A 25576-nucleotide genomic window follows, 5' to 3' on the forward strand; every position below is an offset into this window, starting at 1 on the left:
TTATTAGCTCTGTGACAGCCAAACCTGTGCTGGGGCCTTGCAAAGCGCCGTGGCTGTGTGCTGTCCCACGCCTGTGGGAGCCCGGCATTATTGCTTCTGACCTCCTCTGGTCAGCCCAGAAATTCAACGCTGCATTCATACCTCTCAGCTCTGACATGGAAATCATTGGCAACGCTCACACAAATCAAGACCAGGCTCCAAGATGGGTTATTAAAGGCTCCAACGCCCATGTGCTTCATTGGGTCTGAGGGAAAAAAGGAGACACTGCTCATGAAAGCTAAGCTCTTTGGAAACAACAACTATTGCATTATTAATTCCTTGTTTGGAAGAGAGACAGAGCTAGGTCATTCCTGTGTAGGACGAAAAGCTCAGGAGTCATTCTGACTTGGTCTTACCCATCCAGCCATAGGTCATTGTGAACAGAACCACAAAGTGCTGCAGAGGTGCCCCAGAACAGTGGAGATGTGACCCTGAGTGGGCATGGTGGGGTGGGTTGGGATGATCTTAAAGGCCATTTCCAACCTTAATGACTCTGCTGTGCTATGAGAAGCTGCATTTTGCTGCCGTGCCCCTCTCTCTGCAGTGTGATGCTGTTAGCACAAGCTTTCCATTGGGGCACAAGGCACCTCCCCGCATTGACAGCAGCACCTGCTGGCAAACAACAGCGAGATAGAAACAAATGGCAAAGCCAGCCCCAGAAGAAAGGCAAAGTGGGTTTAAATCCAAACCTTTTATTGCTTCGGTGATCAAATGATCCCCAGCGTTCGGGTCCCAAACCACGTGCACAGCCCAATGGAACGACAGGAAGTGAGATAAGTGTTTCCCTTAATCCATTATTGTCAGACCTCAATTTGCTTCTCTTCTAATCTATTTTTCAAATTACAAACGCATGCCAGATAACACATTGAACTACTTCCAAGAGCTTTTGCAATGAAATCCCATCTTCTTTCAAGAGAGAAATGTATATTTTGTATAAGCCCAACCTCAAATGAACTGCCACGTCTGGAGGAGCAGCAGAGCTGAGTGCAGCCCCCCCACCTGTGGGCTCCCACCATTGCTCACATCTCCAGCACAGCCACTGCTCACTCTGCACCAAGGGAATCTGTGCTTCTGGCACTGCTTGAAGGTTGCAATGCAAAGCTCAAGCTGCCACGTAAATGCAAACGTGATAATTCTGTGGGTCTCCTTAAGATACAGATGATCCAGCTCCTGCATCAAGGGGAGACACAGGCAAAAGCAGGCACAAATGAAGGTTTCTGCTGGAGCTGAGGACCAACCTGCTGCTGCTCTCCCTGATGCTATTTTACTTCCACTCAAACCTGGCAGCTTCCACTGAGCTCTGCTTCCCTGCTCTGTGTGCACACAGTGCAGGACATCACCCAGACCCCAGCATGCACGAAGCTGGAACCATGCTCATGTTTATTCCTTTTGCTCTTGCTCGAGTGACTTCACAGACTTTCCTTGCCTGTCCTCACACTGCTATTATCAAACTATTTCCAAACCCAAAGGTCATCAACAGACACGGTTACTGGATTTTTTTGCACGCAGCTTATTTTTCTTCCTTTTTCTTAACATTAAGTAAGCACGCACACTTTCCAACGTTCCCTTCTCCAAACTCTCTAGCATCCTTTCCCTTACATAAGCAATGCCAAGAAACAAGATCAGTCAAGAACCAGGCTGCATTTCTGAACAACTGTGTTACAGCTTGGAATGGGACTTGTGAAAGCCTGACAACCAGCAGCGTGCACCGAGCCTTCCCAGAAAAAGGAAACAAGACAAGCCTGGGTGGGATCCTACAAGTCCCTGCCCTTAGACAAGGTTCACCCATGGGAGTCCAACCTATACATGGGTGGCACCTGAACTCTTCTGGTATATGCTGTGTGAAAACCAGAGGGAATCATACAATGGTTGAGTTGGAAGGTTGTTAGGGTTGGGTTAGGAAGGGCCTTGGTTGGGTTGGGTTGGATTGGAAGGGACCTGGGTTGTGTTGTGTTGGGTTAGAAGGGACTTGAGTTGAGTTGGTTTGGGTTGGGTTGGAAGGGGCTGGTACCCCCCACCCCAAGCTCAGGCTGCCCAGGGCCCATCCGTGCCTTTGGGGACCTCCAGGGATGGGGCACCCACAGTTCTGGGCAGCAGTGCCAGGGTCTCACTGCCCTCTAAGTAAAGAATTTCTGCCTCACATCCAACCTAAATCTCCCCTCATTTCACTTAAAAACTTTCCCCAACCTTAACCAACCTGCACAGACAGCAGGGCTAAGACGGGTTACATCCTGGAGCTGCAGCTCCTCCTCAAATCCATCCATCCTTTGCTCCTTCCCCAGCAGCCTGCATGCTGGCACAGGGCTGTAGCCCAGCTGGCAGCCCCCAATGGATCCCAAAAGGAACCGCCACCCCAAGCCGCTACCTGGGGCAGCACTATGCAGGGACACGACAGATGATCCCAGTGGGGGGCTGTTGTTCCTCCAGTAAAAACAAATGGGAGAAAAAATAAATAAAATGAAAGGACTGCTCTGCTGGCCTGGCACAGAAGGGACATCTGCCTGTGTCCATCTGCCACTGTGCTGACACCCCGGCTTTGTTTTTGGTAGGGTCAGTTTTCTGCCATTATAGCTCCCTGAACCGGCTCACCAGGACGCTCTGCCAGCACAAGGAAAGAGATGGGAGCGTGGGGAGAGGGAGCAGGTAGCCCCAGATCTGCTCAGACACATCAGTAAATCGTCCCATAAGGCTCTTAAATCACTGGAGGAGGTATTATCTTTTGCCTCCTCCTTTGTTTTTCACTCAACCAAATGCTGTGATTACTGGGTGAGATGGATGTAATATAGTGCCAGGATGCTTCTGAAATGTTTAAAGCATCAACAACTACTGTTACGCGTGAAGGCAAGAGTAAAACAAGTAAAACAAAGAAATCACAGCCCAAGTCAGCCCAATGAAAGGAACAAGAAACAGAACTGCAGTTTTAATGCTCTATCTGAACCTGCAAGAGGAACTTTACCAGCAAGGCACTGACCAAGGAGGGTGTTATAGCACAGACATAATATAGTGCTCATACCAAGTCATTTCAGGTCAGATTAAGTGTTCTTGAAGTCTGGTCCATGTGTCTTTTATTTTATAAAGTGCCCTACTTGCACAGGAATTGTAAGAACTCCTGAAAATGGGATGCTGGCTCCTAAGTCACTTGGATACTTAACTGCGTGGTCAGAAGGGCTGAGATTTACATACAAATTGCAAAGCTTCTAAATGGCTTCCTCAGAGCAAGAAACGGGGGTGGAAACGAGAGAGTATTTAATGATTAGTTCCTTATGGGTCCGACATTCTTGAAGCATATTTCTTGCAGTCCCTGGAACACTCCTGCATTCTTGATTGCAAAATGGCAATAAGTGATTTCCTTTGAAAGCCTTGTCTTTTATTGGAATACTAAAAATACCCCACCAGCCCCACTCTACGCCACTCTCTCTCTTTCCTGGACAGGCACCATCAACCCTGATGTATTCTATTTTGAAGAAGGCAATAAACATTTCAGCATGGTCTGTTCAATCCCACTTCGTAATAGATCTTGCATTTCCAGTGGAGCCCCTAGTAGCGCCATAAATCATCTTTACATAGACTGAAGTATGAGAAACTCAAGCTCAAAGGCAGCATGGATTTTTTTCTTTTCTCTTAAAAAAATAAAATGAAATAAAAATTACAAATGGGCACAAAAGAGTCGAGAATGAAATGGGAACCCACTGGGATGCCCCCATCAGACAGAACTGCTGCCGTGGTTAACAAACCTGCACTGTGCAGCTCTGCTCCAGCCCATTCACTTGATGTAAACCTACCTGGAAAGATGATGCTTTGTCGGGTGAGGCTTGGAAAGAATTTCCCCCCGCATCCATTACATCTGAACAAACACGGGTTTCAAATCTGGGATACTCTGGCTGTTGCTTATTTAAAAAGCCGCAGATGAAGATTAATTGCGTACCGTGTCTGAACTGGTGACACACATCCACCTCTCCTTTGTTTGGTTTCTTCATTCCATATTGACTTAAAGTCTGAACCATTCTTCCAACTGCTTCACTCCTTGTGTCCGTCTCCATTTGCTACAGGCCTTGGAGAAGAATCTCAAAGTACATTCAGGTACACGACCAGGTGACTACCACGTTAGCTAGTTTTATCACTGATGTTCTTGGCTGAAGCCAGGAGCTCCTCCAGAAACAGCAGAGTGCCAGGAGGCTCAAGAACTAAGGCCAGCTAAGGGCAGGATGCTACCAGCCTTCCTCAAGCCCTCAGCATTAAAGTCTTATGCAGTCAAGTGCCAGCAAGGACGTAATTCAGAGTGATGGCACAGACTGCAAACACAAGTCAATGGTGGACAACAAAAACTGCTTCCCAAGTATGAATCTGCCCACCAGGAGCTTGGTTACACAAGGAGAGCTGGGTGAATCCAGCACTCAAACAGCAAGATCTGGTCAATCCAAAGAGAAGACAATAAGTCCTAAATCATAAAACCTTCAAGAGGAAAAGCAACATTGGTTTCCAGTGCGACGCAATGCTCAAAGTGCGGTCAACATCAACTCAGACCAAGTTGCTCATGGCTTTGATAATATAAGGCTGGTAAACCTCCATGAATGCTCCTGGCTCCTTCTGGATGAAGCCACAGCAGCAGATACTCTCAGCTTTGCAAACAGGCCGTGCTGCTCTGAGAAAGGTTCTCACTAATGACTGTAAGAGCCTCCTCTAAAGGCCAAGGGAAACAGGCCAGGTGAAGCAGCCTCTGTCAAAGCACAAAGCCAACAAATACAGAGCCACGATAAGAAATCAGAGCTGACTTGTATAATCACTTCTAGAAGTTTGCGGTAAATGGAGCCTGAAGAGCAGAAGGCTGATAGAACAACGTCGTTCGGAAGCAGCATGAAAGTTTCACGTCGATGAAGGAGGGAATTCAATCTGCGCCGAATTCTTGAAATTATTTAGATGCTAAATGAAGTTCCTCCTCCAAAAAAAGAAAGGAAGGCATTTCTTAAAGCCCACACACAGATCTGTGACTGCCGCATGTTAGGGGCTGACATAGAACTATTCTGGTTTTGGAAGGCTGCATTGTCTCCTGTGTCAGTGTGGCTGGTTTCCTTCATTTCGTATTTTGAACTTATCCCAGTGCAGCACACGAGGTTGTCTTTCATTTTGGGTAAAACTGAAAGGAAGGGGGAAAACTCTGATATCACTTTATCTCAGTACCTTCTTAAACGTGAGGAGTTTGTAAGCTCTTGGCTCCAGTTCTTTCCCTTTGCCTGCCCATACAACAAGGAGGAGCTGTGCTCCCAGCAGGGAATGGCAGCAGGACCCAAGAGCACCTGCACAGGGCAGGATGGTTTCCTCCTGATGTTTTGCATCATTTGTTACCACTGGAGAACAATTCCCTTTTAGAGCTCCTTAAGGCATTGCTAGATACAGGACAGGTCTGTGTGAGGACTGTGCCCCTGTTACCAAACCATCAGCGAGGACAAAAACACCACGGAACAAAAAGAAGCTGCCTGATTTACTAATGACTCCTTCTCCTTCAGACTGATCCACTCAGCCCGGTGATCCCCTCACACTTGGAGGTGGAGAAGAAGCACGCGCTGCAGAGGGGCCCATAAATCGCCGCGGTCATTTGTCTGAGCCCCAGCGAGGGACGCTCCAGATGCTTTTGCAATAGTGCTGTTTTGATAGCATTACCAGCAGCGTCCCTTATTAATCATGTTGCCACTAAACGTCCCTGTGGACTATTTGCTGATGCTGAGTTTTTCCAAACCATCCCAGTTTCCTCTGAATTTACGGAAAGCTCAGTGAAGATGTCTGCAATGAAAACGAACCTCACAACCGGGGAAAGGAGGGGAAACAAACTCACTTTTAACCATGGCTCGTCCTCTGCTTAATCCTTTCCCAAGGTAAGCATTTGGCTTTTGGGGAGGCACATCAAAAACGGAGATGAAAGGAAACGTACCCTTCTATTTCTTAGCACAATGATGTTTTGGTGCAAGATGATCCTAAATACAACACAAGAATCAATGCTGCTGACGGGACACCCTTATTTGCCTTCCATATGGAAGCCTGGATGTTGTGTTTTCCTGCTGGCATTCATGGCTCTTTCTTTTAGCATCGTCCATTGGAGTTTTAAGGACTTTGAAGGAGATTTTCAGCATGGTCAACTGCCAAGAGCCATCTCCCAGCTAGCTGCTTCGCTCATAAGTCAGTAGCTGACATTACAACAGCAGATTCTATCTGCAAATCCAATAATCCTCCAACTACCAAACATCGCTTTCCCCTGAGATTACTTTTGATGGGGAAGAACATCCTTTGCGAGGCAAAACATTTTATTTAGCATTTTAGCTAACAAAACACATGGCAAAGATACAGCCCTCCCCACAAAATCCATTTTCCAGCTCCCCTCCTCACTCAGCCCTCCTGTGAACATGGGAAACCATTAACACAAGCTGCCACAATTAACTCCCAGCATCTTCTTCAGCACCTCAGACAATCCCGAGCTACTTGTCATGCAAACAACCTGCGAGATTCATTCTCCTAGCAGGGAAAGGAGGGGTAAATTACAGAGTTAAGTAGATTACTGGGCAAGGAGTCACACTCTGCAGCCTTATGAGATGATTAGACCCTGGGAAATCCATACACCAAATCCCCCGGCTCCATAGTGCACATTCACTACCAGATTCTGGATAAATCGCAATCAAGAACCTTCCCTGGCAGCACTGAGTATTCCCATTCCAATGAGCTTTCATAGAGCTATCCCCCAAAAAGGAGACTGTATTTAAGATGTTAGAGAAAAAGGATCTCACGGCTGCATTTAGCAGCTCGGGTGTGAGATGCCTGTTTCTCTTTCTAGTCTTTGTGTAGCAATGCTACCAGTATCACCATCAGCACTGATACTAAAGAAGAACCGTTGTTGCTCTGTGGGTGTGTGAGCAGCACCGCCAGCAACAGGACCCAGGGACTACAGAGGGCTGTTGGCAAATGAGACAGAGAGAAGCAGTTCTCTGCCACGTGCATTCAATAACTTTGGCCTGACACCTCAACTTTTTCAACCCAAAAGAGGAAAGAAATGTAAGATTTGCAGTAAGAAAGCCAGCTGCTCTAACAGCAGTGGGGAATGGCCCATAGGGAGCTCCAAAGAACAAGCTCCCAGTGAAGGTCCATTTGCTCCATAGTAGATGGGTGATCCCATCTCAGGACTCTCCCAGGAATACCTGGACTGACATTATGGTAACCCATATGGTGACATAAATGGGCAGCATTTGTCCCCTGCTAACATCTTCTTGCAATGAGCACCAGCTGCAGCAGCAGTCCAGGGAGAGGCTGTTCCACAGATGTTCCAGACTTCACTTTATAACACACTTCATTTTCTTTTTAAAAGACTCCTATGCAGCATTATTCAGCAACCCTCCATTATCTAAAGAATTACAAATTCCCTATTTTCTTGATCTATATAAAGCAAAGGGCGTAACCCCATCAAGCACATGAAGGTGAGAGTTTGCTGCAAGCTCTCCCTCCCACCTGGGGTATTTTTACCAAAGCCACGTCTTTAAAAATAGCTCTCAGAGAAAGTCTCTTATGCAAGAAGTTAGTTCAGGACTGTGAACTGCAGCCTGCCCCCATCCACAGAAACTCCACCACAAGGACTATTTTGTGCCCTGGGAGCTCAGTGGAGGCAGTGAGAATGGGAAAAAAAGCCAGCAAAGTGGATTCAGCAGTCAACCTGATGCAGGGGTCTCATCTCATGGATGGTATGCTAAGCTCAGGTGGGGATAGCAGCATCGCAAGCATTAGGGAGCTACCAGGTAGGGCAGCTGCTGCAGGACAGAGCCAGCAAAGCAGAGCGATTCCTTGCTACGATCACTGCACCACTTCCTACCTCCACCTCTCATGACCACGTGGGTTTTTTTTAGCTCTCACCTTCCAAGAACCTTGGCAGAAGAGCACAAACCCCAGAGGGAAAACAGAACCGGCCACGTGAGCCCACAGAGATGGGAAGCCTGCCTAGAAGTTACACGTTTCCTGCCTTCCTGACGTCCCACTTTTTTCTCAGCTAATGCTGAATGATGGCTCCAGAAAGGTGTCCTCCCCTCAGCTCAGCCATTCTGTGTCTCAGGTGAGCTGGACCACCACTGCACCCAGTCCCTATGCAGAGCCGAGCCAAAACTACCCCTTACCTCACGCTCGGTCCTCCCACAAACCTTGCCAAATTAAGCAAGGAAGCAGACGACTGGAGCTCGTATGTTGTAAAACTTGTTCAGTCATAACCCATAAAAATACCTGAATGCCCACCTACGGACATGTGCTGCTGCCACCGAGGGCCCCACGCCTCCCATTGGGTGCTGCTCAGGCTGGGATGCCATTCCATGTCCAGATATGCCCAACTGCAAATGCTGATGAGAATCATTCTGCTTTGTGCTAGAACTTGCAGGACTAAAGATGAACACCTCTTGACCTTCTCACTCAGCAGCAAAGGAAAATCAGTTCTGATGAACCCCTCCTCCCTTAGAAGATGAGCCCCAGCATCTGGATCCTCTGGTCATGAAAAATAAGGATCTTTCAAAAGGAAGCAAGCCACCCAGCCAGCATGAGCAGAGAACCCAGCATTCCTTATCTCAGCTCCCATAAAGCAATCCCCTCTCCTGCAGGACTCCAGATCCACCAGCTCCCCATTCACTTCAAGCAATCAGCAGTGCGATCCTCCGCCTGCAGCCCAGGCTGGAGCAGACCCAGGCACAGCATCCCAACACAGGAACAGCTTTTCATCGCCATGCAACGCTGGCTGAACTAAATCCAAGATATTCCACGATATGGTTTCTCTCCCAGAGCATTAACCACTAAGATGTGTGCACAAATATGTTATGAATGCCTAAATGCAAGCAGCTATGTACACAGGAAAGGAACTTATTCTGCTCTCACCTACATCACTGCATTCAGCCACCAAAGCAATGAATGCTTGTGAAGTGCTGTAGGTGATGGCAAACAAATGAAGCACTCCAGAGCTGTTAGGAGCAGCACAGGACACAGCAAAACTGTGCACCAAGTGGGAATATTTGTAATAAGCAAAACAAACAGCAGAGCTGCAAATAGTGACACTGGGAAGGAGGTGCAATGAGGAAGAGATGGAGAACAGAGTGTGCAGGCCATGCAGCAGTCCATGCAATAGTAACTGCGGCCATGGTGGGGATGGACAAGAGAGGAAAGGGAGCTCTCAATGAGGCGAGGCAAAAGGCATTCAGCATTTCATAAATTCACTGGCAACAACGACGGCAGCAAAACAACAAGACGCAAAAAGCCGTTTCCAGTCACACCAAAACTATTTACAAATCGAGGTCAGATTCGTCAAATAGTTCCAGGGTAAGAAAGCAAAACAGAATGAGGTTTGTAAAATGCAATGAGGGAGGGGCAGAGGAGTAACCACCACATCCTTCTTGCACTGTGTACTGCAGGAACGCATCCAGGCTTCAGAAAAGAGGGTTCCAATGCCTCAATGTGAAGGGCAGGGAGCACTGGGTGTGAAGTCTGGCCTGGTTTGGGCAGCAGGCTGAGGAACGTGGGAAGCTGAGCAGGGCAACACGCAGCCCAGCACGGCGCGCCCCAACCTCACGCTCCAGCAAGAGCTGGGGATCAACTTTAATTAAACACTGATCCAGCTCCCACGCCACCGCAGCGTGCTCTCAAACACTGCCCCTGAGTGAAGCCGTTCTGAATCAGAAAGCACAAAGATCAGACAAAAAGCTCTAAATTCACAAATAGGAACCCAGAGCCCCTTCTCAGGACATTGGAAACGTCAGTGTTTACAGTGCTGAGCTGACAGCCTGCCCCAAACCATCCCCTCCGAACCACTTGGCACCGCTGCTGTTACCCAAACGTCGGCCTTTTCCCCCTTGCTTTGGAGCCTTCAAGTATTGAGGAGGGAAATAAACAAAATGCAAAAAAAACCCATGAAAATGCCAGAAAAACATTTGCTGCTCCTCGAGTGGGAATGAGTCACTTTGGCTCTGAAAAGGTGCTTTTCCAAAACTTTCTAGCAGCGCCGTCGCCTCGCTAATGCTCCAGAGCTGAACACAAAGCTCTGCCTGCTGGGATCCCCACAGACATTATAAACGCTGCAGCACTACAACAGGCAGCCCTGCAGGAGCTGGAAGCCTGGCTGTGTTACACACAGCCCATGAATGCAGCCAGAAACCTCTGGTTGTGCAGGGTTTATGCTTTCCAGACTCTCTGAACCTGGTGGCTCTTCTCTTGCTGATTCAGGAGAGTTATACAAAGACGTGTATAAAGGGACTGTGCTAAAATCCTGACCCTTGTGCTGCGCAAAGCACTCACCTGGTGGGTTGCTCTTGTGGGCAGCACAAGCACATGATGAAGCACTGCAAAGAACAGCAGCACCACGGGCTCCTGAGTGCAGGTGAGCAGGGCAGGAGGGAGCAGTTATCACCTGCAACCATTTCCCATTATCTACATCACACCTGAACTTGAGCCACAACGTGGGAATTGCTCAGCTGAGGAAGTAAAATGAGTTTATAGAAGTTCCTGATATGAGAATGTTATTCCCACTCTGCTCTGCCCAATAAACCCCCTCAGTGTGCAGCTGGCAAAGCCTCAGCTCAGCACCTGCCAAGCTGACAGCATCGCTGGGTGCTCTCCAGTGGGTGTGAGGCTGCACAGCATCCAGCACCAAGCCCTGAACAGGCTCACTTCAGTTCTGTGTGCTCTGCTCCAGGTGAGCTTATTCTGCTCTCCTGCACAGGGATCTGGACAGGCTGATCACTGGGCTGAGGACAATGAGATGAGCTTCAACAAGACCAAGTGCTGCATCCTGCATGTTGGCCACCACAACCCCATGCATTGCTGCAGGCTTGGGGCAGAGTGGCTGGAAGATTTCTAAAGCTGTAACAACCAGCTGCCTCGTGAGCCATTTCCCTGGCATCTCATTGCCCAGCCAGCCCATGGCATTTTACACCTATATCCCTCCCTGTGTGCACACCCATAGCATAGGCAGAAAGAACCAGAGATCACCTTCTGCTTCAACCTCTGCTCCCTGCAGGGCTGAGGATGGCGGCTCTGTGCCACCCATGCTGGGTTCCCAGTCACAGCTCCCCATGGGCTGACCCAATGCACCCAACCCACACTGCTGCAGACACAGTTTGCCTACACAGCCAGGCCCATTCACACACAGAGGGCCTCCCAGGGACAAAGCCCACTGTTCCTTAATTAAGCCTAAGCGAAAGGCAGCCTAACAGCATCCCATTTCCATCTGTGGGTACCTCAGCCTGCACTTCAAGTGCACCACTGGCAGAGCCAGGCTGAGCTGCACGACAGCTTTCCCTTGTAGGCACAGCCCTGCAGCCCAGCCTGCTGTAGCCCTGCCTGTTATGCTGGATGTCCTTACAAACAAAGGGGCTGCTGTGCTGAGCACTTCTGCCCCAGCCTGGAGAGCTCTTCAGAGCTTCTCATCTCATTAACGTTGCCCTAAATGCAATCCCTGCAGCAGAACAAGGGTACACATAGAAGCAGGGCCCGTTGCATGCCTGCAAGGAGCTCTGCTCAGCCCCTGCACATCTGCACGTGGATGGCTGTGCACCTGCCTGGTGCAACAACTTCACCTCGAGTGGGACCTGGAGCTGCAATTCCTCCCTGCTCATTAGCAATGCCCGGCAACACACAGCAGACAAAGCTCTGCAAACAAAGTGCAGGGGGAAGGGGAGAGAGAGGAGGATTTTTTGTTGTTTTCCCTTCTCTTTTTTTTTTCTTTTTCTTTATAAAAAAAGAAAGCAGTGCAGAGGAATTCTCCATTCACTGATCTGTAGAATGCATTAATATCCTGAGCTGTTGGCACAGCCTCCCGCGCTCGGGGGGACCAACAATGAGAGCAATGACTCCGAGTCTGGGATCCTCAAATAAACCACCCCTGCTGTCATGGCCACCGGGAAGGAGAATAACAGCCATAGGAGCTGACCTTCATTTCGTTGTTTCTCCAGCCCCGACTGCTAGACCTCTGTTTGCCTGTTACTAGGATCTCCTGGCTGAAAAATGTAAGCATTTCCTACATGATACAAGAGGCAGTTTATTAGGTAAATAAACCAGGCCCCGAGCGGTCGCTTCTGCTTGGTAATGAGGAGGGCAGGGAAGGAGCAGACCTCCCCGCGCCACCTAGAATAACCCCAATCAATGCTCTATAACTAACACCACATGCATATTTTTAAACAGACAGTTAATGAACAAGAGAAGGTCACCGCAGCCCGGCCAACTTGTGAGCAAAGCCATTTGCCTCAGAAAACTCCAGGCCATAAAAATCACAGCAGGCACAGCCGGCATCATATCAAACCGTCCATCCATGGAAGCAGAAAGCAGGTTAAAAGAACCATTTTCCTGGGGCTGTTTACAGAGCCAACCTCTGCCAAGGGCACAAAGAAGCAGCAAAGGGCACCCATGGGGGCAGCCCACACTGCTCCTCCTCAGCCCATCCCCAGGAGCCCAGTGATAAAGAGTGATTTAATCAGCAGGCAATGGCCCAGGTACAACAATTAAGGCCATTAAGACACCCACACACACACAGGCACACACAGCTTCACACCTGCAGCTGCTGGGCCAGCCCCAGTGCTCAGCAGAACCATACAGCAAAGCCAGAGCACAAACTGCAAACAAAAGCCCTTCTTCCTTCCAGCCCCAAAGCAAAAGTTACAGATGCATTTTAGCTGCAGGCGGGTTCCACTCTGCACAGGATGCTGCTGCTGCTGCTGCATGGTCTGTGGGGCATCCAGCTTGGGTTGTAGAGCAATAAGGTGCCCCTGCTACACAGTGACACCGTACTGACATGGCCACACTGATGTCACCATGAGGGTTTAGGAAGTGGTACAAACCTGAGCTGCAGCGCAGGTCCTATAGAGCAGCAGCACACTGTGCCCATCGCTGCAGGGCAGGGGGACACCCAGCAGCACCATGTTCATCACAGGGTGCAAAGCACGCCTGCAGCCTTGGGCTGCTGCTGGCCCTCAGCAACTATACAAACACTGCCTTGAAGGCTCCATTCAGCTCAGTCCCACCTTCCAGCTGTGTCAGATCGGTGTCAAAGCCATGGACTGCAATCTGCAAAACCTGCACTTGAATACAGCATTCAATGGGGCTCTGACCCCTCCATGCATACAGCCCTGTGCACGGCTCCCCGTGCCTTCCCAAACCACCCAGCCCAGATGTGCAACATGCTTTAACTAACACTCTTCTGGATTTATATACTCCTCTTGATTTATATACCCCACTTCTGGTGGCACCAACATCCTCTATGCATCTCAGAAAGCCCTAAAGAGACAACATAACCGCTCTGCCCCTCGCAGGCCCACTACTCCACTGACCACATCCTTTGTATTGTTGTGTGCCACCAATGCCTGGGGCAGGCAGTGCTGTGCTCCAGATGCAGCCCCGCTCCCTGCCTGGTGCTCTGGGTACAGCTGCACATGTGGGTCCCCCCAGTTTTGCTTTATGGCAGCACAAAGTCCCCAACCCAGAACTCCGCTGTATTCCATCCCCAGTTCAGACATTGCAATTATCAGTCGCTAAGTGTAGCTGGGATGGAACAGGCAGGAGGAGGCGAGTTTAGCTGTACAAATTATCACATTTCAGCACCGTTTTCAGAAATACAAATTTATGATTTAATTCTGCAACATGTATCCTTGGAAACCTCGCTGTAAAGCAGTCGCCCTGGGATATTTCACACAATTCTTAGGGTTGGTTTTTTTTTACTCTCCATACTCAAACACAACTAATTGCTAGGCCTTTTGGTGTGATGGACAGCCCGGGCACACAGCCTGCCCAGGGGCTCATTTCACCACCAGCCTGGTGCAATATTGCTACATGGGCTGACAGCAGCTGCTCTAAATCTCCTGATAGGTATGAACAAGCACTGATGAAGTTGGAGCTGTTTGAACAGCTGCATATGCAAATGTAATTAAGAAGATGTCTGCTGCTGTTGGCTCTCCTCTTCATGCCCCCCCCCCCTTCTCCCTCTCTGGCACATTAGGTGCTTCCCAACGGGGGGGCATTCAAACTGGTTGCTACCTCCCAGCTTCAGGCTTGAACCTGTGCCTGATTTGTGTGCTGCAAATGAGCCCCAGAAGTGCCACCCTCCGGCTTCCTCTCCCATCTTTATGGTGTCTTACACGCGGGGATCAGCTCCCAAAGAGCAGATGATTTGGGGGTATTAACGGGGTCTGAGCATTGAGACGACACTGCTGTATTTTCAGCACGTTGAGCTGGGCTGGGTGTCACAGGGAACCAGGTGGTTGGTGAGGCCAGGAGGAATGATGCTTCAAGTCACTCCATTCCAAGTGAGCACCTCCAAACCTATGTGGGTACAAACCCCAACGCAGAGCAGCATGGAAAGCAGTGGCTCCTGCTGCACCCAAACCAGGGTGCCTGCCCAGCAGTGGGGAGCAGAGCAGATCTGGCACCGTGGAAGAAGAGAAAAAGTGATGCGAGCATTTAGAGCCTCCTTGATTAACCCCAGCAGGATGAGGGCTGCAGAGCAAACTGCAGAAAGACTAATTAGAGCATGAAGCTAAATGGTAAACAGGGTAGAAAACAATGGGAATGTTCAGAAGGGAAATCAGATCAAACAGAGCTAATCAGGTTAGGCCGGTAAGATAATGAATTTTCTAGACAAAGGAAGTGTGATGGATCCTATCCACGCAGACTTTGGCTGAGGGTGTGATGCAGAGCCATGTGGGAAATGATGACATGAAAAAAAGCAGGGATTAGCAGAACTGTAAGGGCAGGAAGTGGTGAAAGGCAAAGCGGCGTTGAAAGAGGGATTGGGATGGATGGAGGTCACTGGCTGAGCTCCTCGAGGAACGGACCGGAGGCTGATCTTATTAAATGGTTTTATTAATGACCTTGGCACAGAAAGTAAGTGTGCTAATGAAACGTGTTGATGACACAAAGCTGGAAAGAGCTGTCGGTACGGAGGAGAGCTGGGAGACCAAAAATGGGTGACTATGAAGATAAATAGAGAAAGCTGAACCTGACAGGACAGGAGGGGAAGGCACACGAGTGAGACAACCACCTATGTTTTGTCATGAGCTGGAATGACAGTGAACTCAGGTGGAAAATGCTTATGAATGAGAAAGGTGCAGGGAGATCTCCAGCACAACCAGAGCGCTGCTGGGACACGTCGGGCATAGTGTAAGAGAGGTAAAAATTCAAGTAGGAAGAAGCACAAAAGAAGGGCTTGTCAGAACAGAGGTTATTTTAGTAGATTTAAATGTAATGATGCTTGTCCAGCCCCAGAAACAAAGCAAAGGGGGAATGCTGAGTGATCTTTACACACACATCTGGGGGAGTAATATAAAAAAGAGGAAAGGACTATTCAAGGCACAACAGAACAAGGGCTGCACGAGGGCTAAATGAAGTAGCCCTGACAAGTTTAGGCTGCGGATAAGTTTATGACCACAGTGAGTTCCCAATAGGAGTAATGGGGGGGAAGAAACAAGCTTGTTCTGGGAAATCTATCTTGAAGTGATGCTATGACCCAGAAGGCTCCTCCCGTCCTTCAGTGCTCAATGCAGTTACAACAGCAGGGAGTGCTGAGCCCCTCACCTGGGCAGCAGGGCAGCAGCTCCAACCCCTGGTGTTGCTCTAAGGCTGTTGTTGTGTGTTTAGATCCAGCACCTCCAATCAGCTGATCCACCTCAATGTCTCAACACGAGCAGATTTAAGCCGAATGCTTCAATGAACGACACTGAACGCATGAGGACGTGGCTCCTCTGGGCCTCTGAGCTACTGAAGGAGGGAGAGGCCGTTCATCTTTTGGGAAAACAAGATGGTAAGACAGCAAACAGGAGTCTCAGAATAGCTCAGCACCAAAACCGCCAGGCCTGTTTCAAAAGCTGCCCTATTAACATAATTAACGAGCCCCACTTCTGCCACATCCCTAAGCTCTTCTGCTTTGAGGTTTCCTCTACGTCTAATGAACGCAGCTCCCCCTGCGTTCTCCTCCTCATTGGAACCCTTAATTGGGTCTCTCTGCTAACGAGGAGACATGGCCAGGTGGACCTGGAGGAAGAGCCTATCTCTGTGACCTCCACCTCCTGCTAATGTCAGCCCTGCTCAGCTGTGGGCACAGCGGGGTGAGGGGGAGCACAGCAGCATGTCCCCCCACAGCACACACAGCATGCTGCTGGCACAGCCCTTCTCCAGGCTGTGTTATCACATGGAGCAAATAGGAGCTAGGGGAGAGGAAGAAATCACTCCTTTGCAAAGTTTTCTCACAGCAGCAACAGCCCAGAACAAGCTTGTCAACACATCAGTGCTTTACGGGAGAAAATGAAGAAAGGGGGAAAATATAAAGCAGGAAAATAGAGCTGCCAGGGCAGGGGTTTGTCCCATCCAGGAGGCTCTGAGCAAATACAGAGGGGAGGAATCCCAGAAAGCAGCAGGCAGGAAAGGCTGACCTCATGACTGCACTGCTCCAAAGAAAGGACAGCACTTGTTCCTGTGAGCACACAGTGTGTGTCAGGGGAACAAACCCCAGCGACTGCTTCCACAGCCCTGACTGCAAATTAAACCCATGGCAAAAAGCAGTCATTAAAACAGGGCGGCAGGAGAGGCCTGGCATGCATGAATCACTGTTCTCTAGAGGAAACCCTGTACGGTTCGGATACCCTGCTTTCAAACTATGAGACCTCCTGAGAACTCGCACTGAGTTCACTCAGGTATTGGGGTGATGTGGGATAAGGTCAGGGCCAGGCACTGCCACGGCACTGCAGGAGATGTGGGATGGGGGCACGGGGAGCAGGAGGCAGCTGGATTGCATTGCCATCTGGTGGAGCAGGGGAAAAGGGGATGGATGGGAGCTGTAAACTGCGTGCTGTGTACAGATATGGGTAGTGCTGAGGTACCACGCTGCAGGTGGGAGCTGATGTTGGAGCCAAGGGAGGCTCAACACTGCACAGGATGCAGCCCGGGGCTGGGAGCACTGACAGCAGCAGTCGGGGCGGTCCTTTTCCTCTCCACACATTTCCTTTCCACACATTTTTTCCTCCTAGGAACAGGAATGGATGAGATCACAGCTGGGCTACCTCTACCAAGAACAAACCAGAACTACGGAGGGATATGAGTGGATTGTATTGTGAAGGGACAACGCCGTGTGCCACGTCATTGGTTTCCTATGGGGCACGTTTGTTTTTCCCCCAGCACCTCAATTGGAATCCCACTCCCAGTTGTTTGTTATTATATTTGTATTTGTTTATTTTTCAATGCAGTTCTTCAGAGGACATCCTGAGGGTTGGAGGCTTCTAATAAAAGAGGTTATTGAGAAATGATTAACGAGCGTTGTTCTGCACAACAAACCCCCAAAGGTACATGAACTGGGAGAACACGGGGACAGGCAGACAAACCCCAAAGAGCCGCTGGCAAAACAGCCGTGCCCGAATGGCACAGCCAGGCCTGGAGAAGGCAGCCCAGCATCTGATGGATGACTTGTGTGTATGGTTTGGTGAAAGCTGCAGATGAATTTCGGAAATCTCAGCAATATGTAGGCCCTCAGATCCCATCTCAATGCCCGGCAGACGCTGAAAGGAAATCAAACAATGCCAAGCAGGGTGTAAGCATTTGCCTGCAGATGACTGATGATTTTCAGCAATAATTTCATAAATACGGCACATAAACTATTCCATGGCCATTCTTGCACTGCAATCAATGGGACTTCCACTGCCACCAGAGCGGGGCCGCCCGGGGCCACCAAGGGAGACCGGCCCACACTCCATGGGCAGCGTCCCGGGGTGAGACTGTCAACAGCTGGCAGGGAAATGTCACTGCAAACAAGCTGCAAATGCAACAAGGCATCCGACACAACCTGCAGGCAACGGCCAGGAGTGTGGGGCTGGGCTGCAGCTCCAGGTCTGTGCTCCCTGCTCTGGGATGTGGGGCTGTAAGATGTCACACCCATCCCTGAATCTGCCCCAAAGCCTCAAGTGGTGTTTGCATGAGAGCGAGCCATTGAAATATTGATGGGAATTGGATTTCATCAGTAATACTTTGATTTTATTATTATACTGGCTGCTAACAAAGAACGCCCATTAATGTGTTACATTCCTGCTCATAAAAGGGTGATTATTCCACTGCTCATGCCAGGGTGCTCTGCTTGGATCCGCAGCCCATTGCTCCAACACATCCACTACTGGGGGAAAAATAAAAGATGAAGATTTCAAGTGAGGAAACACAGGAACAGACACTGGAGCAACACAGATCCAGGTCCGGACTGACGTGGGGTGCAGGGCTGAGCATATTACTGATGTGCAGTGCAGAAAACCAACAGTTACTGATGGTTTCATCAATTTAAACAGTGTTAGTGGAAAAATGCACTCTGAGAAGTCACCCAGCTGATGCTCGTCTTCCTGCTGCTTTGCTCAAGACATGATCTTACATATGGGGAGGGTTTTACTGGACCTCATAGGCCTGGCACTGAAAATTGCTGGTTTAAGGTTGGAAAAGGGATGGGAATGGTGCCATCAGAGCCTTCCAGTATCACTGTTCTGAAACTCAGGATTAGGCGGGGTAAAACAGCTATCTGAGGCAATGCAGCGTTCATGGATATCCAAATTGTTATGCAAACACAGGAAGATCCATTGCAGCACACAGAGCAGGCACTGAGAGGCATCGCTTCTCACCACCCCTTAAAGAAAAATGTTTTTCAATGCTGAAAGGGTGAGAGAGGTCACCCCCAAGGCATCCAGCCTGGGATCCTCCCAGCTTTCCCCTCTCCCATCCTCCTCCTCCTCTTGAATTCCCCAATGCAGCCAGCACGGCCTTTAGAGTTAAAGAGACAGGCTCATTATCTAGCAGCATTGTTGGGCTCTGCATTTGCATTAAGAGCACAGAAAGGGTTAGAAACACCCAACACACAGAAGCCATTCCCAGCAGACATCCTCTTGTCCCACCGTGGGTGCAGGTGCAGGAATGGAGGGGCTGCACAGGGCGCCTGACATCATCCAAGCACATCTATTTTTAAATCAAATCGATCTCGAGTCAGCATTAGAGATCTGAAATAAATGATCAGTCACGAACCCTGCAGTCACATCTTCAGCTCTGTCTGTACTTGGAATACGAGAAATTGGTGACAATTGTCACTCATGAGTTTGCTTTAACCTCTAGAAGAGACCACAGACCTCAATTTGCACCAGCCAGGCTTACAACAAGCTAAATGTGATGGAGAAGCAAATCGATCCCTCAAATATACCCTCAGTGCCTGAGGGACACCTCCGTGCTGCTGAGCTGGTGCCCTCACTGCTGCCTCTGCATTGTCACAGCACAGAACAGAAGCTGCCACAGGCAGAAAGCTCCGCTTCACCCAGCTGGTGGACAAGCCAGTGTGTTTTCTGCCATCACCCCCAGCGCCCTCCCAAAGGCAAACCCAGCACTGCAACCCGTGCACAGAACAAGCTCTCACTGATGGGAGCACAGCCTTGCTTTGGCTATGGAACAGGCAGCCTGGTGGAGCTCTGCTCGCCTGCATGCAACTTGGAAGTGTCAATGTGAAGATTTCACGTCTGGCAGCTCCGAGTGCCATTGGGTTGGGACACATTCCTGCAGGACACCACCAGGAACGCCCTGCGACACCATTCCCTGCTGTGACTGTTTCTTCTTTCTGGTAGCTAGCAAGTTTTTAAACCTCATTAACACGGACCACACTAATTTCACACAGTCCTACAATTTCCCATCAGAACATTGTGCAACACCAGAGTGAAATGGCACAGGGAAGCTAACAGTACCAACACGCAGCGAGCCTGCAGCACTGGCTGAAGGCACATGGAGGTTGGAGAGGTGGCTTCCTCCCTTCATAGGGACTGTACATATGGACTTCTGCCATTGCCATTTAGTAACAGCATGTGTTTTGTGCTCATTTCCTACCGCAGGACGTTGACTTTCTGTCCACCATCTTCACGTGCCGTGTCTGAGTGCGAAGTCTGCTGTCCGTGTTCTCCACCAGATTCGTGAGGTCATCGATAATCTCTGGGGAAAGAGAAACACAACATTAACCTGAGTCCCTCAGGCCTGAGGATCCAGCAGGGAAAGCAGCTGGAGAAAGTCCTTAGGGGAAAGGGAAGCGAGCAAAACTTCCCCTACATCTATTTCTAAGCGAGGGGAAAGGAAACTTCAAGGCAACCCACCCTCAGCCTCACACACCAAACGACATTATTTGTGTCACAGAAATAGGACTGGGTAAAGGCTCAGACCAAGAGCCTGGTGGGCTGATTGACTGGGGTTTTCTGAACTCATAAAATGAAAAACCACATTAGGGCACCAGATTTCCTTCTTGCTGACTGCGATGCTTAAATCAAGTTGCAATATGCAGACGGTGCTTGTTCCTGGGAGCACAAACCCACAGCGTTTGGGTGGTTTCCTATCTGCAGGTAGGAATGATTTTGTGTGCCTGAGAAATGGAGAGGAGGACAGCAGCCAAAAGCTGAACGCTATTGCCAAATGCTTTCCTCTGGTTCCACTGCCAGCACCTATTGATCACTGTCCTGGTAAATCTTTTTGGAGGAGGTTATTCTGTGCTCCTTCAAGCCTGACTTTGCAGACCTCTATGCCAGGAGCAAGGTGATGGCACTGATGGGACCCCCCTCATGCTTCCAAACCCTGCTGGCAGCTCCAGGTGGGGAACTCATGTCTGCAAGGGATGCATCCATAATGCAGCACTGACTTTGCAGCATCAGCTCGTGCTCCAACAGCTGCACATTGTGCCAAAGTCAGAGGAGATTTCAATGATGTTTTACCCTCCTGGAGATTTAAGAGAATTAAGCATGGTCCTCCTAAGAACACCCCTCCATCCTGCCCCACAGCGCTGCAGCATCTCCTGTGCCCAGTTCCCAGTTCAGGTGTTTCATCCCACCCCACTTTCCCAGGTCCCACATCCGCAGGGCAGCAGCACTTTGAGGAATCGTTATCTGTTCCGTGTGATTCAGCACATGGGAAAACCAGCTCAGCTCTGCCTGTGAGGGCGGGCTGCCGGGGCTGCCTCTAAGTGAAAAGAAGTGCCGAAAGTTCCCATCGCCGTCAAGGACAGTGTGATAAGCACGCCTGGGAAATGAGAGCCTTTCCCTTGCCAGCGCTGATCAGACCCTCCTTGGAAAACATCCTGGTGCACACACAGCTAAATGAGCACAGATGCGCACAGGAACACTTCCTATCATTTCCTAGCCCAAAGGGTCTCAGCAGGGATCGTGCCTGAAGCAGACCCACCTGCATACAGCTCCTGCCCCAGGCACAGCACCCAGCAGCACAGCATCGGCACCATGGCCAGCCCTGCTCTGCCACGCTCCATCTGCATGGAGATTCTTCTCTGCTACAAAGCTAAAGGAAGGCAACGGGAATGCAGGATGTGCAAAAGCAGTGATGTGGATTCTCAGGTAGGCAGAGCTGCTGCCAGAGCAAACCCCCACATAGGAAAGTCATAAGAGCACTGAAGACCTTTGGTGGCTCTCAGTATTGCTCCTTGGCATGACATGCCAATGTCCAGGCTGCCAATGACCTGGAGAACCAGGTTCCCTTCCTTCCCACCCTCACACATGGCTTTACACTGATATTCTGCTTTATCTAATACACCTAAAAAGCTTCATTTTGGTTTTGGTAACCCCTCCTTTGGGTCACACTCGCTGTCTGTTGTAGGGAACCCAAAAGCCAGGCACCAAAGGAGCACAGAGGGAAACCCACTCAGCCTGGGGTCTGTGCTCTGTGGAGCAGCACGAATTGACCAAACACCTCCTTCCCAGAGCTTTCTTGAGTGAGTTCACAATTACAGACTGTTCAATAGCATTTATCAGTGTGTAACCCATCTCCATGGTAGATTCCCACTGTGAGTGTTGGAAGACTGCAGTCAGCCTCAAGAAAAACACAGAGAGAGCTGAAGCCATAACATTTTATGCTATGCAAAGGAAAAAAAATAATACCCTACAATAAGGCTGGAATTCAACACAGCAGCCAAGCAGCCTTCCTCCCTCCGTCAGGTCTCAGTGCTTCAGGAGGAGGTAAATACCAAAGAAATGAATCATATATCAAACGCCAACCTCTATACGTCCAAACCCTGTAGTTACATGGTAATAGGAAAGTGAGCATTGTTCAAGATGCCAGCGGTATGAAGACTGCAGCTAATGTACGCACATCGGAAAGCCAAAGCACCTTGGTGCAATGTGGCAGCTGCAAGGAGAGAAACAGTGACAACCACAGCACCAAGAATGGGAATCTCTCTGCACCTCTGTGGACAGCACCTGGTTTTTGAGGTCTGCAATGCAGCAGCTCTCAGCTCAGCTCCAGGAACCCCACATCACTGCCCTCACACCAACCTCTGCCCTGCACTGCTCCAGGACATTGTTGCTTCCCTTGGAGTCTGCTTCCAGGATGAGCCCTTCCCCATCTTTCCCAGCTCAACCGATGCTGTTTCATCTGTGTTTTGGCAGAACTTCATAAAACACTTCCCAAAGTGGAGCAAACCATCGTGTTCCTCTTTACATTTCTGCTGCTCTGCTAATTTCCAGGGGTTTGATGGTGTCTGGGGCCAACTGGGTTCCAAAGGGATCTTCATCCCAGGAAGGATGGGTTTGTAATGAGCCACGGGGAAGAGGGGAAGGGAAGAAGGGGAAGAGAAGGAGAAGGGAGGGGGAAGGAAAGAGGGAATAAAGGGGAAGAGAAGGGGAGGAAAGGAGAAGGGGTGGAGGGGAAGGAGAAGGAGAGGGGAAGGGAGGGGAAGAAGAAGAGGAGGGAAGGGGAATGGGAAGGGGAATGGGAAGGGTAAGGGTAAGGGAAAGGGGAAGGGAAAGGGGAAGGGAAAGAGGAAGGGGAATGGGAAGGTGAAGGGGAAGGGGAAGGGGAAAGGAAAGGGGAAAGTTGTCTCTGTGTCCAGCTCTGACACTGCCATGCCAAACACAGCACCTCATCCTCTCGAAGGCAGCTGTGGTTTGGAATCGCACACTGGTGAGCAGGAGCAGCTCCAGGCCATCAGCTGCAGAACTGCTCACCGGGTTTTTCACATAGAGCAGCACAGAAAACAAACAGCAGCACCGATCCCAGCAAACAGTTATTAGCGAGAGTTGTTTTAAAAGCACACACTGAGAAGTTTTCCCTTTTCCAGCTGCTTATTTTTGTTTTATTAGAACAAAACCCACGGACATTAATTTTAGTTGTACTTAATTGAATAATTTCTCTGGGGAATAGTTTGGGGCGAGTTTGCGAGCAGCCCCTTTCCAAGAGCCATTACTAATTGGCATATACCACCGTGTCAGTGTGCCAACCAAAACAGCGTGCTTTAATGTTACTGGAAGCACTCTCAGCCCAGATGTGTTGAGAACTCGCGGTGATATAAGGCAGGCAGTAACTGTGCATGTGATAGAGCTCTTGCAGCATCCTCTGCCAGTTATCTGGAAGGAGATAAGTCTCCTTCAGCAAAAGGAGACGCAAAGCCAGGTTATCTGTTCCTCCCCTTTGCTCCCAGCAAGTTGTATGGCCTCAAGTTGCACCGGGGGAGGTTTTAGGTTGGATATCAGCAACAATTTCTATTCAGAAAGAGTGGTGATGCACTGGCACAGGCTGCACAGGGAGGTGGTGGGGTCACTGTCCCTGGGGGTGTTCATGAAGCTTGGACAAGTGGCACTGAGGGATGTGGGCAATACTGGTGCTAGGTGGACAGTTGGACTGGCTGATCTTGGAGATCTTTCCCAATCTCTGTGATTCTCTAAGATACAAATCCCTTTACTCACTGTGTTCAAGGCTGACTGACGCGGCCACCCAGTGCAGCACTGCTGAACGCTGCCTCCTGTCCCTGTAGTATGCACTGCCCCCAGGGAATTGCCATCATCCTGTGGTTCACCTGTATTCTAATCTGGAATCTGAGCACTCCAGCTATACGGAGGTGAAAATGTATAGGCCACACTGTGAGCACTTCCAGCAAAGGAAGGAAGGGACAACACCACGTAACTGCTTTTTGACAGACTGAGCTTTGAGCAGAAAGTCAGACTGCTGGGGGACAGAACAACAGCCATAAATCAAGCACCTCTAGCAAAGCCCTGAGCACAACAGCACTGGAAGCTGCTCACATTCATACAACAACAGGCTGCCAATCAAAACACATCTCCTGTTGCGGCAGGTTTGTTTTGTGGAAGCCTGCGGCATGGAATGAAAGGACAGAAGCTCATTCCAGCTCTGCTCTTGTTTGTTTTCCCCTGATCCAAAACCTAAGCTTGGTCTTTGAAATACTGCATTCAGGACTTCTGCATGGCAGCCACTCTCTGCTGTGCTGCCTGGAGGTAACACTGCAGAGCAATGGGGCAACAGGAGAAGCCCACAATAGCCATCCCTGTGCAGGTGGATGACCCCAAGCAGAGGGGTGTCCTGAGTTACTCAAAGCTCATTTCTCACAGCATTCCTGTAGGACAGCCCCAGCTCTAACACAGCTTTGAGCAGTGATTATCAATGGATGGAGCCAGCATTCCTGGGGGAAAAGCAGGGAATTGCTTTTTCACCCAGAGGGTGGTGACACACTGGAACAGGTTGCCCAAGGAGGCTGTGGATGCCCCATCCCTGCAGGCATTCAAGGCCAGGCTGGATGTGGCTCTGGGCAGCCTGGGCTGCTGGTTGGTGACCCTGCACACAGCAGGGGGTTGGAACTGGATGATCATTGTGGTCTTTTTCAACCCAGTCCATTCTAGGAGCCATTCACAGGCCGTGGTGCCCAGCAGGATGCAGGCTCAAGGAGGCTCTGTCCAAAAGGCACAGCTGAACCGTTCCCCAAGTGTTAACTCCAGCACTGCTTCCAACCCGCCACAGTTTTCAAGGCTTAAAAGTTAGTGAAACACTTCATTGCTGCCACAGTCCCAAAAATGAGAGTTCTTTCATAACTGGATATGAAGTGCTCTGCATTTTGAAACAGATTAAGGGAGACTGGAAAAAATGACCAGCGGTGTACGAGAGACCAAAAACCTATTACACGGTGTGCAACTTGAGGAGCAAAAAGGGAATACCGCTCAACGTGCTGATGTGATGCTGACTTTAGGGATGGGGTTAAACACTGCAGGTTCCTTCCCTTCCAATTCCTTTTCTAAGCACAGGGCAGTGAGCTCAAGGCATCCAGCGTGAAGGACACGGCTGTACCACAGCTTGTGCACAGCCACTTGTCCTCACCCCCAGAGGAAGGAAGGCTCTGTTTGCTTCTTTACACTAAAATATGCTATAAAACAAATCTGCCTTTTTAGCAGCCATTGGCGCTGGGTCCAAGCCAACTGAGCATCACGGCATCCAGCACAAGAGCATCATGCTGCGGCCAGCTGCATGGCATTATCCTCTCGGATCACTAACAAGGAGGAAAGACACTTCAGAATCGGTCTATCAATCACAGGAGGAACCAGCAGACTTGCAAGTGCTTCATGGCCACACTATTGGAGGCAGCTGATGGAGCTCAGGTCAGCTCAGGCACCTGGGACTCATCTCCTGCTGACACACTTCATTGGGCTCCTCTGGAATCAGTGCTGAATGGAATCAATTAGCAATGGGGACGGTGTGCTCAGAGCGGGCACCAGGAACC

General features: G+C 49.8%; 1 protein-coding gene across 6 annotated transcripts in view; it reads right to left on the reverse strand.

The window, feature by feature from the left end:
- The window catches only part of STX8 (syntaxin 8), a 69493-nt gene that overhangs the window by 6432 nt on the left and 37485 nt on the right, over positions 1–25576 (reverse strand). For 2 of the 6 annotated variants that reach the window (XR_014936743.1, XM_015879930.2), the window contains one exon: positions 19912–20013. Coding sequence is in view for 5 of the 6 variants with exons in the window: in XM_015879930.2 (XP_015735416.1) it covers positions 19912–20013 (102 nt within the window). In the remaining variant the exon portion in view is untranslated. Of the gene's footprint in view, positions 1–141; positions 245–17222; positions 17574–18023; positions 18182–19911; positions 20014–25576 lie in introns of those variants that run through there. The other 4 variants (XM_015879927.3, XM_015879931.3, XM_015879929.2 and 1 more) reach the window with 4 other exon arrangements.

Source organism: Coturnix japonica, chromosome 23 (genome assembly GCF_054131305.1).
Source record: "Coturnix japonica strain WE chromosome 23, WE-NBRP24, whole genome shotgun sequence".
Lineage (NCBI taxonomy): Eukaryota > Metazoa > Chordata > Aves > Galliformes > Phasianidae > Coturnix > Coturnix japonica.